At 37.3% G+C, this 14,261-nt stretch overlaps 1 protein-coding gene across 2 annotated transcripts in view; it reads left to right on the forward strand.

The window, feature by feature from the left end:
• CPED1 (cadherin like and PC-esterase domain containing 1) overlaps positions 1–14,261 on the forward strand; it is a 310,570-nt gene that overhangs the window by 48,864 nt on the left and 247,445 nt on the right. For both annotated transcript variants that reach the window (XM_025380614.1, XM_025380615.1), the window contains exon 4: positions 9,137–9,243. In XM_025380614.1, the coding sequence (XP_025236399.1) occupies positions 9,137–9,243 (107 nt within the window). The remainder of the gene's footprint in view (positions 1–9,136; positions 9,244–14,261) is intronic.

The following is a 14,261-nucleotide window of genomic DNA, read 5'->3' on the forward strand; positions in this document are numbered from 1 at the left end:
CTGTGAATGCCATTATTTCATTCCTTTTTATGTTTGAGTAGTATTCCATAGCGTGTACACACACACACACACACACACACACACGCACACATATATATAATTTTCTTTATCTACTCATTGATTGATGAGCATTTGGACTGGTTCTATATTTTTGAAATTGCAAATTGTGCTGGTGTAAACATGCTTGTGTAAGTATCTTTTTCATATAATGATTTCTTTTCCATGGGTAGATACCTAGTAGTGGCATTGCTGAATCAAATAGTAGATCTACTTTTAGGGTTTTAAGGAATCTCCACACTGTTTTCCATAGTGGTTGTCCTAGTTTACAATTCCATCAACTGTGCAAAAGTGTTCCCTTTCACTGCATCCATGCCAACATCTATTTTTCTTTTTATTTTTTGGTTATGGCCATTCTTGCAGGAGTGAGGTGTTATCACATTGTGGTTTTGATTTGCATTTTCCTGATAATTAGTGTTGTTGAGCACTTTTCCATATGCTTGTCAGAAATTTATATATCTTCTTTTGAGAATTGTCTACTCATGTCTTTGGCTCACTTTTTGATGGGACTGTTTGTTTTGGTCTTGCTGATTTGTTTGAGTTCCTTGTAGATTCTGGATATTAGTCCTCTGTTGGATGTATACAACGTGAAGATTTTCTCCCACTCTGTGGGTTGTCTGTTAATTCTGCTGATTATTTCTTTTGCTGTGCAGAAGCTTTTTAGTTTAATTAAGTCCCTTCTATTTATCTATGTTTTGGTTGCATTTGCTTTTGGGCTTTTGGTCATGAAGTCTTTGCCTAAGCTAATGTCTAGAAGGGTTTTTTTCTGATGTTGTCTTCTAGAATATTTATAATTTTGGGTCTTAACTTTAAGTCTTTGATTCATCTTGAGTTGATTTTTGTATAACGTGAGAGATGAGGATCCAGTTTCATTCTTTTACATATGGTTTTCCAATTATCCCAGCACCATTTGTTGAATAGGGTGTCCTTTCCACACTTTATATTTTTGTTTGCTTTTTTGAAGGTCAGTTTGCTGTAAGTATTTGGGGTTATTTCTGGGTTCTCTATTCTGTTGTATTGGTGTATGTGCCTATTTTTATACCAGTACCATGCTGTTCTGGCGACTATGGCCTTATAGTATAGTTTGAAGTCAGGTAACGTGATGCCTCCAGATTTGTTCTTTTTACATAGTCTTGTTTTGGCTATGTGGCTCCTTTTTGGTTCCATATGAATTTTAGGATTATTTTTTCTACTTCTGTGAAGAATGATGGTGATATTTTGATGGGAATTGTATTGAATTTGTAGATTGCTTTTGGCAGTTTGGTCATTTTGACAATATTGATTCTACCCATCCATGGGCATGGGATGTGTTTCCATTTGTTTGTGTCATCTTTGATTTCTTTCAGCAGTGTTTTGTAGTGTTACTTATAGAGGTCTTTCAGGTCCTTGATTAGGTATATTCCTAAGTATTATAATTTTTTGGCAGCTATTTTGAAAGGGGTTGAGTTCTTAATTTGATTCGCAGTTTGGTCACTGTTGGTATATTGCAGAGTTACTGATTTGTGTACATTAATTTTGTATCCTGAAACTTTGCTGAATTCATTTACCAGTTCTAGAAGCTTTCTGGATGAGTCTTTAGGGTTTTCTAGGTATACGGTTATATTATCAGCAAGCAGCAACAATTTGACTTACTCTTTGCCAATTTGGGTGCCCTTTATTTCTTTCTTTTGTCTGTTGCTTTAGCTAGGACTTCCAGTACTATGTTGAATAGAAGTGGTGAAAGTGAGCATCCTTTTCTTGTTCCAGTTCTCAGGGGGAATGCTTTCAACTTTTCCCCATTCAGTATAATGTTGGCTGTGGGTTTGCTGTAGATGGCTTTTATTACCTTAAGGCATGTGAGGAGTTGCATGGATTAAGAAGGGGCTTTCAACTTATCGTGTTTCATTCAGCTCACTCCTCTTGGCTGTGACAGTTCCTCAGACTTTCTATTTTTTATGACCTTGACAGTTTTGAGAGGAACTGGTCAGCTATTTTGATGTCCCTCAGTGGGAATTTGCCTGACGTTTTTCTCATGATTAGACTAGAGTTATGGTTTGAAGGAGTGTGAACACAGAGATAAAGCATCATCCTTATCACATCATGTCAAGAGTTTGCGCTAACCACATGACTTAGCTCTGTTCATGTTAACCTGATTATCTGACTGAGGTAATGTTTGCTAGGGTTTTCCACTATATTCTTTTATTCCCTCTTTCCATATTGAACTATTTGGAAAGGTGTCACCATATGCCATTCACACTACATAACTGTTTTAGAATTATTCTGCATGAGAGATTTGTCTCTTCATCACTATGTATTTATTTATTCAGTCAGTTATTTGCACCATTACGGGCTCATGGATATTTATTTTCTACTTTAGCTTATAATTAAATATTATTCTATTTATTTAGTTGCCCAGATTGCTCCAGCTCTAATCATTGACTTAAGTGTGTCTTTGATGTACCTTTATTGTTGCTTTCCTTTGTTTGCTTGTTTGTTTGTTTTTGAGCACTTTCTTACTTTCTGACACTGCAACAGTCTAGGCTTATCTTGTGTGTTTCCTGCCCCAACCCTTTAATCAGTGATTGCTCTAACAACATGGTTCCTTTTATTGGAGAATGGTAAGTAAAATTAATTATGGGTGCTATGGTACTGTTCCACAGATGTACTACATGAAGAGTGCAGAGTAAGGAATTGGTTAATGCAACTTGAGAAATTTGGGAAGAGACAGAGGTATTTGCAATGGTTAACTTATATCCAACTAATCTTGTGGTGGAATTAAGTATAGACCTTAATTTATCATCAATAAGCTAAAAATGTACTCATGAACATAATACTCTGCACTAATCCTGATAAAGGATGGGTACGGGTAAATACTTTGTTATTTAATCAGGATTTTATAATTTAATTGTGAAAAGAAGGGTAATACAAATGAACAGTGAACGGATAAAATATCCTCACATATTATATTATAAAGGAATATTATGAATTACTAAAAAATGAGACACCTTTAGTACTTCACCTTAAAGGAAAGAAACTCAGGAAATCATCCTTGTTGTATCCTTATGGAATATGATAGTTTAATATTGTGAATAAGTAAATGAGGCTTGGCTTTTGTAGCTTTGTATTCTAGAAGCTCTTGGACAAGTTTATTTTCCAAACTATACTTTACGAATCTGTTCTGCCTCAAATTAATGTGTACGTGTTTACAGAAAATTTCCAATATGTAAAGCACTGGAATCTCCCATTTGTTTTTATAATTTAAGCACGATGAGTTATTAACTTTGTTCTTCTCATGTTTATTTCTCCTCTTTTATCCTTACCAGCTAAGAACCAAAATTATATTTATTTCATTTTTTAAAAACTAATGTTTTTCTATTATTCTATTTTTAATTATAGAATAGAATTTCAATATACTTGCTTTTGATTTAATTATAATTGTTTGCCGTTCACATGCAGTTTTTCACTGATTTACTAGTTTATCTATTTTACAAATATGTGGCAAATGCTTTATATTTCAGCCACTATTTTAGGTACTGAGAATCTAGCAGTGAACAAAATAGATATAGCCTCTGCCCTCATGGAGCAGACATTCAAATTGGGGAAACCATAATAAACAAATACAGAAAAAAATATATATATAATCTGTGAGATGGTGGTAAATACTATGGAAAAGAAGAAAGCAGGAATAGGCTTAATATTGTTAAATTTTTATTAAGTGTGCCAGAAAATTAAAGTTGTCATTCCTTGAGAATAAACAGCATTTGATGCTAATATGAATGATGCTATCTCAGAGTTCTCTGTTGTTCTCTGGATTAAATTATGGAACTTGCAGATGTTATCAGTGAAGGATGTCATTTGTGAGTCAGGAAATGAGTGTTTGCTTTATGGCAGCCTGTCTATGAGAAACTGGAAATATTCTAAAGGCAGCCTCACTCCTTATTGCAGATACTTGATTTTAAAACAAAACCAAACAAAAACTTCTAAAAATTGCTCTTTTAACACGAACAGATGTTAGCTGGTTTCTGAGAACACTTAGAGAAGGATAAAAACTGTAGTCAGTGCCATTTTATATCTGAATTAATTGATCTGGATCCTGACATCTCCTTCCAAAATTGTCTGAGAAGTTTGTGTCTTTTCCAGAGATAACACTGTGAAGGCATGAGAGTGATTCATGTTATCAGCAGTTTCGCTGCCGAGTGTTTGGGAGGTGCCCGTAGGTTTTTCACGTTTCTGTAATTCTGAGATGGGGACCGGAGCATCCACATCCTGTTTTCCTAGAATTATGCCCTATGACCTTTCTATTTAAGACCTTAGTAAGCCTGATCAGGAAGTTCTGGTTTCTCTGCAACAGGTAAATAAATAATTTTAACAGTTAAAAAAAAAAAAACAAAAACTGAGAAAGTTTTAAGGATATATTTTCAAAAATAGATAGAGTTCAAGTACATATTTCTAGTTCCTGAGTACCTGTGAGGTAAGTACTAGCTCCTTTTGTACAGGAAGATTTAACTTTGATTACCACTGGTACTGCCAATAGTATGATGGGGCACAATACCTAGGTGAGGGTCTAGGGATACCTGAGTTATACCTGCTGTAGTTATTTCTTCCTCTGAGCTTCCAAAGAAAAACAGATGCACTGGACAGTGGAGAGAAAGGCTAGTTTCTCCAGATAATTTCTGTGTCTGTTTCCTCACATGTAAAGTACATGTAATAACACGTAAAAATTGTTTCTACTCCACCGGGTTGTTGGAAATATTACATAAATTAATACATGTAAGGCATCAATAGCTAAATTTATTTGTTGCTTCCCTGTTTTCAAAGGAGATAATGGTGTAATGTTCAAGAACATGGCCACTAGAACTAGTTGTTTGTATCCAAACTCTCCTCCCACCACTAACTGGAAGGGCGACCTTGGGGAAGTTATTTAACCTTTCTGTGCCTGTAAAAAATAGAATAATCATATAAAATAGATTATTGTATGGGATAAATGAGATAATACAAATACGTGGAACAATATTTGGCACATTGTAAGTTCTGAAGTACTATTAGCTGTTGACATCATTGTTACTACTATTTCTACTACTCATTTATTCGTAGTGGCTTTGGCCCCCAAATCCTAATGCAGTGTTCTAAAGAGCATGGCTAAATCATATAGGGATGTCCTTTTCCCCATGCCAGGAGAACCTAAGAAATTACCATCCAAATTGACCAGGGGCTTTGCCTGTTTTCACCTAATACAAATCTGATGTCTTAGCACTTCTTACTCTAATGTCAACCTTCTCGGTGCAGAAAAAGCACATCAAGAAAGACACAAACAACGAGCATTTACTCTAGTGCTTAGAAAGAGCCTGTCCTAGGCCATTTACAAGTATGGCAACAGCCTTGAGACAGGCTCAACATGGAAAACAGTCTAATGAGAGAGTGAATGAAAAAGAGATGAGGCAAGTCCCAGGTAGGAGCAGATTCTGAGCCACTTTTGCACCCAAACTGGGAAGAAGAGATGTAAGAAAAAAAGATGATCAGAGACCACTCTTGATTTTTCCAGGCTCTGAAAGGAAAGAACCCTAAGAGTTGCAGCCCTTGCCACCTTTAATGTAACCAACAAAATGTCCTTGGAGTTGAATGACCTTCCCCAATCTTATGGAATAGCATGATAAATCTAGAGATCAAAGGGTAGATTCAAACATCCCTCTAGGACTAATTAACCAAATAGTAGTTTGCCTGATGTTATCTTAATAAAACCAATTTATCTAATGAACAACTCTAATTCATTAAAAGCTAATACACGGAACATCAATTTGTCAAATGGCCAGCTCATGGAAACCTGGAACATTATTGTTTTATGCCAGGTCTAGAATGGCGTGCTGCTATCAGAGATAGAGCCCAAGCAGAGTTAGGGCCAGGTGTGGGGTAACAGACCACGGCAAACTGGAGAACGTGTGGGGAGTGGCTCCAGCCAGTCACTGCCTTGTAGGATATGGACCCAGTGTTACCAGAGCTTCCAAGTTTTCAAATAAAGGCTGAAATTGGAATTTTCTATGTGAATTGTGCTGACATTTGCATTTTGGCAAATACTTAAAACAAAAACAAAACAAACGCTGTGCAGGCCAGGTGTATCCCGTCTGAGGGCTTGACTTGCCTGTGTGCTTTTAGTTTACAGTCGCTGCTGGAGACCTAGGGCATTGGCCTCCTAGATGCTCATGCTTTCAGCTGTGAAATGTGGCTCCAAAGTCCCACAATATATAGTAATTTGTCATTGTGCTGAGGTACAAATTTGTATCCCAAATGCTCCAAGGCTAACTTCTCCATGTGATTTACTTAGCTAGTGAAAGTGCTTTGATGTCTGCCCAGTTTCTACATTTCAATGTGGCTTTAGGGCTTCTTTAACTAAATTTGAATACATAGTACCTCTCATGAAACAAGTAAAACTTCATTAAAAAAAGAAAAAGGGCTTTGGAAAGCAGGGGAGGGAGTTGACTTCCAATGTTGGAAATAGAAATGAAGACAAAGTGAGAAGGTCTACTAAATGTGTAACTAGGAAATAGCTTTGGGAACATTGAGGTGGGATTCAATGTGGGTAACAGTGGGGGTTTGGAGTGGAAACAATCAGCGTTTTTAAACTGTGCTAGCAAGCATTCGGGAAGAAGGTGTATTAAGATATTACTTGAAATTTCAGTTACACTTTACTTCATTTTAAGAGGAGATTTGTGGCCTATACACTATTTTTAAATTATTAATTTAAAATATTAATTAAACATCTTTGAGAGATGAGGGGGTCACCCTTATGAATGCCAAAAAGCTGTGTAATGCTTTGTAAGTTATTTTACTTTCTCCCACTTTGTTTTTAATTTGATCCCTCAAAGAGATTGTTGAGGGCAGTGACTTTCTGCTCTTTTTTTTTTTTTTTCTATTTACTTCCATACTTTGAGTACAATGTTCTGTTCATAGAAGATTCTTAATAAATTCAGTGCTTTGAATTATTTAAATGTGTCTTTCCCTTTTAAACATTTATGGCTTAAATATATATTTCTATCAACTCTAGAAATGATGTATGTGCTTTGAATAGTGAAGAAGAGTATGCGTTAGACGTGGAGGAATATAAAACTTACTCTGAGACCAAAACGCCGCAGGTCATGATTTGAAATCCCTCTTTGCATATCTTTATCTTCTTAAAATATTTAGTTGGGAATCATATGACAGGAGGTTTCTTCTAGGGTTCTAGCATTTCCTGGGCTAGAAATGATATAGAAGAAAACAGTCTTTGTGTTTCGCTTTGAATCGAAATCAAAAAGTTTGGGATGAAAAAGCCAGGTGCACTTTTAAAATAAAGTATTGGAATCATCATATAGTATTTGGTTTTGTCTATAGGAATCGATGGGAACTTTTCTTGAAAGTGAGAGTGTATGGAACAGGGTAGATCTTGCAAGCCTAAGGCCATGTTGCTACATGATGAGATTTTTCTCATCCCCAAATCAGCTGCTGCTCCTCTCCTTGCACCTTTGCCTTATTGTGCTGTCTTCCAGCATCTTGGGATACATCAAACAAACAGAGAAGTTCTAGGACAAGAGCTTGATTCAATTGCCTGGACTCCTTTGTTTGGTAGAAAGGTTTCCCTTCCAGCAACAGGACAATTGAAAACAGGGGAACCAGTAGCCCAGACAGCACAGGACTTGTGAAGCTGAAAAGCACAGGACTTGTGATTGGTGGGGAGTGAAATTTCATTTCTAATTGTCATAGATCCCTCTTCCTTATTAATACTTTTCTCATAAAGCTTTTTTTTTTGGAAATACTATGCTTCTCAAGTGAGAAATTCTGAAAAAATTTGAAAAGAGAGGTATTAAAGAGGTTGGTTGCTTCTAGGCTTTTTAGAAGCTACTAGACCTAATGCAGGAGATGACTGGTGAGGTCTGGCATGAATAATCACTCGAATATTTATCTCATGATTGATCAACAAAAGAGATGATGTATATAGAAATTGTTTAATTGTTTTTTAAATTGGATTTTCATCCAAAATAAGGACTATTTCCTAAGTAATACCAATTCATTTAGACATTACCCAGTGGGGTTTTTTTCTGGTTATTTTTGAGATACCTATTTTTATATTGTCTCTGAATAACATTAAAAATTGAAATACATTTATTCTGTTGCTTTTATTTTTGCTTTTTCTCCATGAGGTAATGTGTTTACCATGCTCTCAAGGAGTAGTTATTCATGCATTATTCAAGAAATATTTTTAAAGCACCAATTATATGTAGGCCATGTGATCTATATCTGTATCTATATGTAGATATAGATATATAGCAATATATTTAACAATATATATAAAATCAAAGTGAATAAAGTTAAATAAACCCATGTATACACACAAATGTTAACTTTATAATGCTTAGAGATTAGGCAAGAATGTACCCTTCTGAGATTATTTTGGCAAGTTAGTATGATTTATTGGCAAAGAGTTTTGTCCTTGGCGAAATAGCTGAAATATAATTTGCTTTCGTCCCTGTTGTACTCCACAGTTTGAACTGAACTCTGCTGTGTATAACTAGATTACAAATTTCTTTTATGCAAAACCTGTTGTTTTTATTTTCATTGAATTTTATTTTCTGCCTATTACAACATTTTCTTTTATGAAACATTACAAAAGTAAATTTGATGTTTGACGTTTAGATCTGTGAAAAATAGTGGGAGTATTCAAGCCTGGAACAAAATATTTGATGTTTTCACTTCTTATCATTATTTGATTTCACAACTTTCTTCTATCTTAAAAGATTTTATTTTTCCTCCCAAATCTATAAAAAAGACTTTATTAATTTTTAAAATAAGTGATTTAAGGTATTCTAATTTCAATCTTTTAAATGAATTTTATGTCTTTAGACAATTAAATTTTCTATAGAATAGAATACTAAATATAAAAATATTAGAACTTCCAAAATTTAAAATTTGAATTTTAGTTATTTTATTGACTTTTTGTCTTAAGTATATTTGAGATCATTTACTTGTGTTTTAGAATTTAACTAATTACATTTTTTATCTGAAGATTTAAATATTGCCTTTAAAATATCTGATGAAAACTTATTTGTTTTGAATATTCTTTTGCTTTTAGGTGATCTGGGCTCTTGGGATCTGCTCATTTGCCTGTCTTCTAAGAAAGCAAAAGGAAAACCCTGCATATCCAAGGAGGTCATGTGCCAGTTAGGTTTACATCAAAAGGTAAATACTCTCAAAATGTGCACAGATTTTATCAAGCCTACAGATATTAACACTGGTATTTCCTGGTCTATAATGTTTAAGAGTCTTAAAGAATTAGCATTATTATATCTATGGAGAATCTGCCAACTGGCCATGCCTTATATACTTTACCATAAAATAGTCACCACTTTCTGTTTGATAAGATCTCCCTCAGCTTCGGCTGCTGCAGATACTGTTGTTTTACTCAGCAAGACCCAACTTTAACTAGGAGTCTGTAGCCTATGAAGTGTTGCTTAATCTGACCACTTGTTCACCGAAGTGGTAAAGTCTTTATTTTTTAGATGCCTGTTCTAATTTTTTCTAACTTAAGTTGGTATCTTAAGTTACAATAAAATTAAAAAAATTTCTAATTACCTTTTAAAATTGACATTTAGTACTTACTGTTTATATTGTATGAACTTTTATAAATAGTTTTAGAAAACTTAACTAAAAATTATCCAATGTTTACCATGTGGTAGTCACTGTGCTGGAAAATTTACATATTGTTGATACCTGCAATGAATCTGTAAGAAAAGTGCCAAATCCAATAGCTCTTATACAGCCCCTAACTGAAGATGGAGTATTGTACCCAGATCACTTGATATTCCTACAGTTCACCATCTAGGTAACTCCTTTTTTCTAACTCTTCACTTTTTTGGCATTTGGGCTGAGCACACGCTTTTGTGACTCTATGTACATCTCTGGCCATTCCTCCTCTGTTGTCCTTGCAATCAACTTTTCTCTGCCCATTCTTGGAATGCCTGTGTTCCCTAACACCAATCCTGAAATTTCAACAACCATTTGTAGTTGAGATTCCAAAATCTACGTAAGGTACAGAGCCCTTTCCCAGGCTTTGGGCTTGAATATGCAACAGGCTGCTGAACATCTGCATTTGGATGTCCCACAGACATATCAAACTCAACCTGGCAAAAACTGACTCATTCCTTTCCTCAGTAAGTTCTCTTCTGCTCTTGTGTTCAGAAGCTTCAGAGCTTCTGTTTTGTTTGTTATAAGCAGAGTCACCCAGTCTGTCATCTCCCAAGATAGAAATTACCCACTTTGCCATCTGCTAAGATAAAAGGGCCATCGCCGTTGAGCCCTTCCTTCCTCTTTCTTGGCATTGACCTTCTATCGATTGCCAATACTGCTGAATTTAACCTCTTAACATGTCTTTTTTTCTTCTGTTTTTGTTTTGTTTTTTGAGACAAAGTCTCCCTCTGTCACCCAGGCTGGAGTGCAATGGCATGATCTTACCTCACTGCAACTTCCGCCTCCCAGGGTCAAGCAATTCTCGGGCCTCAGCCACCCAAGGAGCTGGGATTACAGATGTGCACCACCATGCCTGGCTAATTTTTGTATTTTTAGTAGAGATGGGGTTTTGCTGTGTTGACCAGGCTGGTCTCGAACTCCTGGCCTCATGTTATCTACCTGCCTTGGTCTCCCAAAGTCCTGGGATTACAGGCCTGAGCCATCATGCCAAGCCTACCTCTAAACATTTCTCACATCTGTCATCTAGTCTCTGTACTTACTACCTTTATTCTGGTCAGATAATCATCATCTCTTACCTCGGTTATTGCTAAATCTTCCTCACTGGTTTTTCTGAAGCGAATATTTTACCCCTGAAATCTATGCTACTCACAATTATGAGATGAAAAATATAAAATGGTGAACTTGCCTTTTTACATCTATGCTTGAAGTCTTGAATGGCTTCTCATCAATCCTAGAATAAAGTCTTAGTATTTGCTTTGCTATTAGGCTTCTGGGAAGAATTAAATGCCATACTCATAAAGGTGTATCTGAAGACAAAGTAATGAAGAAACTATTTACAGAGGTTTTGGCAGGGTAAAATAAACTAAAAGGCCTAGTGAGGCGCTCAGGAACCAGCAACATTATAAAAGTTTTATCACACTGGGTTGTAGGAGGGATGTGTAGAAGGAATGGTGTAGCCAGAATCTCATGAGAGCTGGAACCAAGAAGGAGGAATCTTTGGAAAGGTGCCGTAAACTTAGGGGAGTGTAGCCTTTGCCATATCACAGACCTGCAGAGAGAAAGCCTTGTGGATAAACACCCCACCTCTCTCTACTCCCACCCTCCAATCTCTTGCCAATGCCTCCCATTGGTCCAACCTAACTGCTAGTCAAAGGGCAAGAGATTCTCTGTGATGCCACCCACAAAAGTCAGCCTCTTGGGGAACAGAGCAGGCGGCCCAGTCCTGGAGGACCAAGTGGTGACTATTTAGCACAATAAGCTAGTCAAGGTTTTTTGCGAGTGGCTTTTGCCTAACAGTACCCTTCTCTTATATCTTTCTAACTGGGTGTCATGCTGCAAGTGATATGAAACTGCTTATTATTCTCTAAACCCTGGTGCTGTTTTCTGTCACATACCTTTATTCTTAGTGTTTTCTCTGCCTGAAAGGCTCTTTCTCAGTCCTCTTTACCTCAGTGATTTTCAACCAGGGAGAGATTCTGTCTCTTCTAGTAATATTTGGCGATGTCTAGAGATATTTTTGGTTTTGTCACATGTAGGGGGGATGGTTGGTACTGGCATCTATAGGTTAAAGTCAAGGATGCTGCTAAATATTGTATAATGCCCACAACAAATAATTGTGTGGTCAAATATGTTCATAGTGGCAAGGTTGAGGAACCTTGATGTGGTCCCTTGCCTTAAAGTCAGCGCTTAAGTCTGTTACACTCAGCACCACTATCACCCCAGAAGCTCCAAAGCTTCTGTTTTGTTGGTTATAAGTGGAATCACCCACTCTGTCATCTCCTAAGATAGAAATCTGGTCTTCACCCTCGAGCCCTTCCTCTTCCTTGTCATCTACAATTGCCAATACTATCAATACTATGGAATTTAACCTGTAAATATTTCTCAGATCTGTTATCTATTCTCTGTACTTACAACCTTTATTCTGCTTACCTGGATTGCAGGCAGGGCTTCCTGGCCTTTCTCTTCCTAGATATTCATACAAATCCTCAAGCATATCTCGAATTCTATACTTATCACATGGTTCATTTTTTTTTTTTTTTCTGTCATCCGCAAATACACGTCAGGCTCCACCAGCTAATGAGGACAAATGAGGTCACATTGGCATTAGTATTGATATTTTGGGGGCAATACAGGTTTTTTTTTGTTTGTTTGTTTGTTTGTTTGTTTTGAGACAGAGTTTCACTCTTGTTGCCCAGGCTGGAGTGCAATGGCACGATCTTGGCTCACTGCAACCTCCGCCTCCCAGGTTCAAGCGATTCTCCTGCCTCAGCCTCTGGAGCAGTTGGATTACAGGCATCTGCCACCACGCCCAGCTAATTTTTTGTATTTTTAGTAAAGACGGGGTTTCATCATGTTGGCCAGGTTGGTCTTGAACTCCTGACCTCAGGTGATCCACCCGCCTTGGCCTCCCAAAGTGCTGTGATTACAGGCATGAGCCACCATGCCTGGCTCGCCTGCAATACAGGTTTTGTTTGTTTCTTTGAGATTAGAGTCTTTCTCTGTCACACAGGCTAGAGTGCAGTGGCCGATCTCCACTCACTGCAACCTCCAGCTCCGGGTTCAAGCGATTCTCCTGCCTTGGCCTCCCCAGTAGCTGGGATTACAGGCACATGCCACCACAGCCAGCTAATTTTTGTATTTTTAGTAGAGATGAGGTTTCACCATCTTAGCCAGGCTGGTCTCAAACTCCTGACCTCGTGATCCACCCGCCTCTGCCTCCCAAAGTGCTGGGATTACAGACATGAGCCACCATGCCTGGTCACAGGTTTTCTTAAGAAGCTTTCTGGTGGGTCTCAGCAGCTTGGGCGGCGAGAGGAGCGGCAGCGGCCAGGCAGCCCAGCTTCACGAAGGCTCTCGGTGCGACCAGGCCTGCAGGCACCTGGCATGCGCCCTCCTCGTCACCAGGATGCCCAAGAGGAAGGTCATGAAGGAACCACCAAGGAAAAGCCCAAGAGGAGATTGGCGCGGTTGCCAGCTAAACCTGCTCCCGCAAAAGTGGAAGCGAAGCTGAAAAATGCAGCAGCGAAGGATACATGTTCAGACAAAAAAGTGCAAACAAAAGGGAAAAGGGGAGCAAAGGGAAAACAGGCCAAAGTGGCAAACTAAGAAACTCAAGAAGATTTACCTGCAGAAAACAGGGAAATGAAAACTGAGGAGAGTCCAGCCTCTGATGAAGCAGGAGAGAAAGAAACCAAGTCTGATTAATACCGTATACCATGTCTTATCAGCGGTCCCTTTCTCTCTTCTTGTGCAATCCAGAGGAATATTTCTTATCAATTATTTTGTAAATGCAAGTGTTTTAGTAGCTCTAGAAACATTTTTAAGAAGGAGGGAATCCCACCTCATCCCATTTTTTAAGTGTAAATGCTTTTTTTTGGAGGTGAAATCATTCGCTGGTTGTTTATTTTTTTTTTTGCTACAACCAGAAAATAGTGTGGCACATTGAATTATGGGAGGCTTTGACTGTCTCGGGTGTCAGCTTAACATTCCATAGATGGGGGGTTAGTTTTTATATCCTATAATACAAAGCATATTAAATGGCAATATGGAGTCAGTCCTGCATTTAATGTCTTGAACATTTTTAATTACTTCTATTTCCTTGTTGTTTTTTAGTAGAATTGTTTCCTAAAGAAAACCACTCCTTGATCACGGCTCTCCCTGTCGGAATTGTGTGTATGCTGTAAGATCTTTGATTGTGGTAGTCCTGTTTTCCTAATAACTTTGTTACTGTGCTGTGAAAGATTACAAATTTGAATATGTAGTGTACATGCTATTCAGTTGTGAATTGGTGAGACGTATATAACAGCTTATTAGCATGTGAAGATACCGATAGCCTCTTAAGGAAAATTTGCTTCCAAATTTTAAGGGGGAAAGTCGCTGGAATAACTTTAAAAAAGAATGACAATACGTGGCTTTTTAGATTTTTGGTATGTGTGTTAAGAATTATGTAAAAATTTAAATGTCTGTACTGATCCTCAACCAGTAAAATCTCAATTATGAAAGAAAGAAGA

This window comes from Theropithecus gelada, chromosome 3, assembly GCF_003255815.1.
Source record: "Theropithecus gelada isolate Dixy chromosome 3, Tgel_1.0, whole genome shotgun sequence".
In the NCBI taxonomy this organism is placed as follows: domain Eukaryota; kingdom Metazoa; phylum Chordata; class Mammalia; order Primates; family Cercopithecidae; genus Theropithecus; species Theropithecus gelada.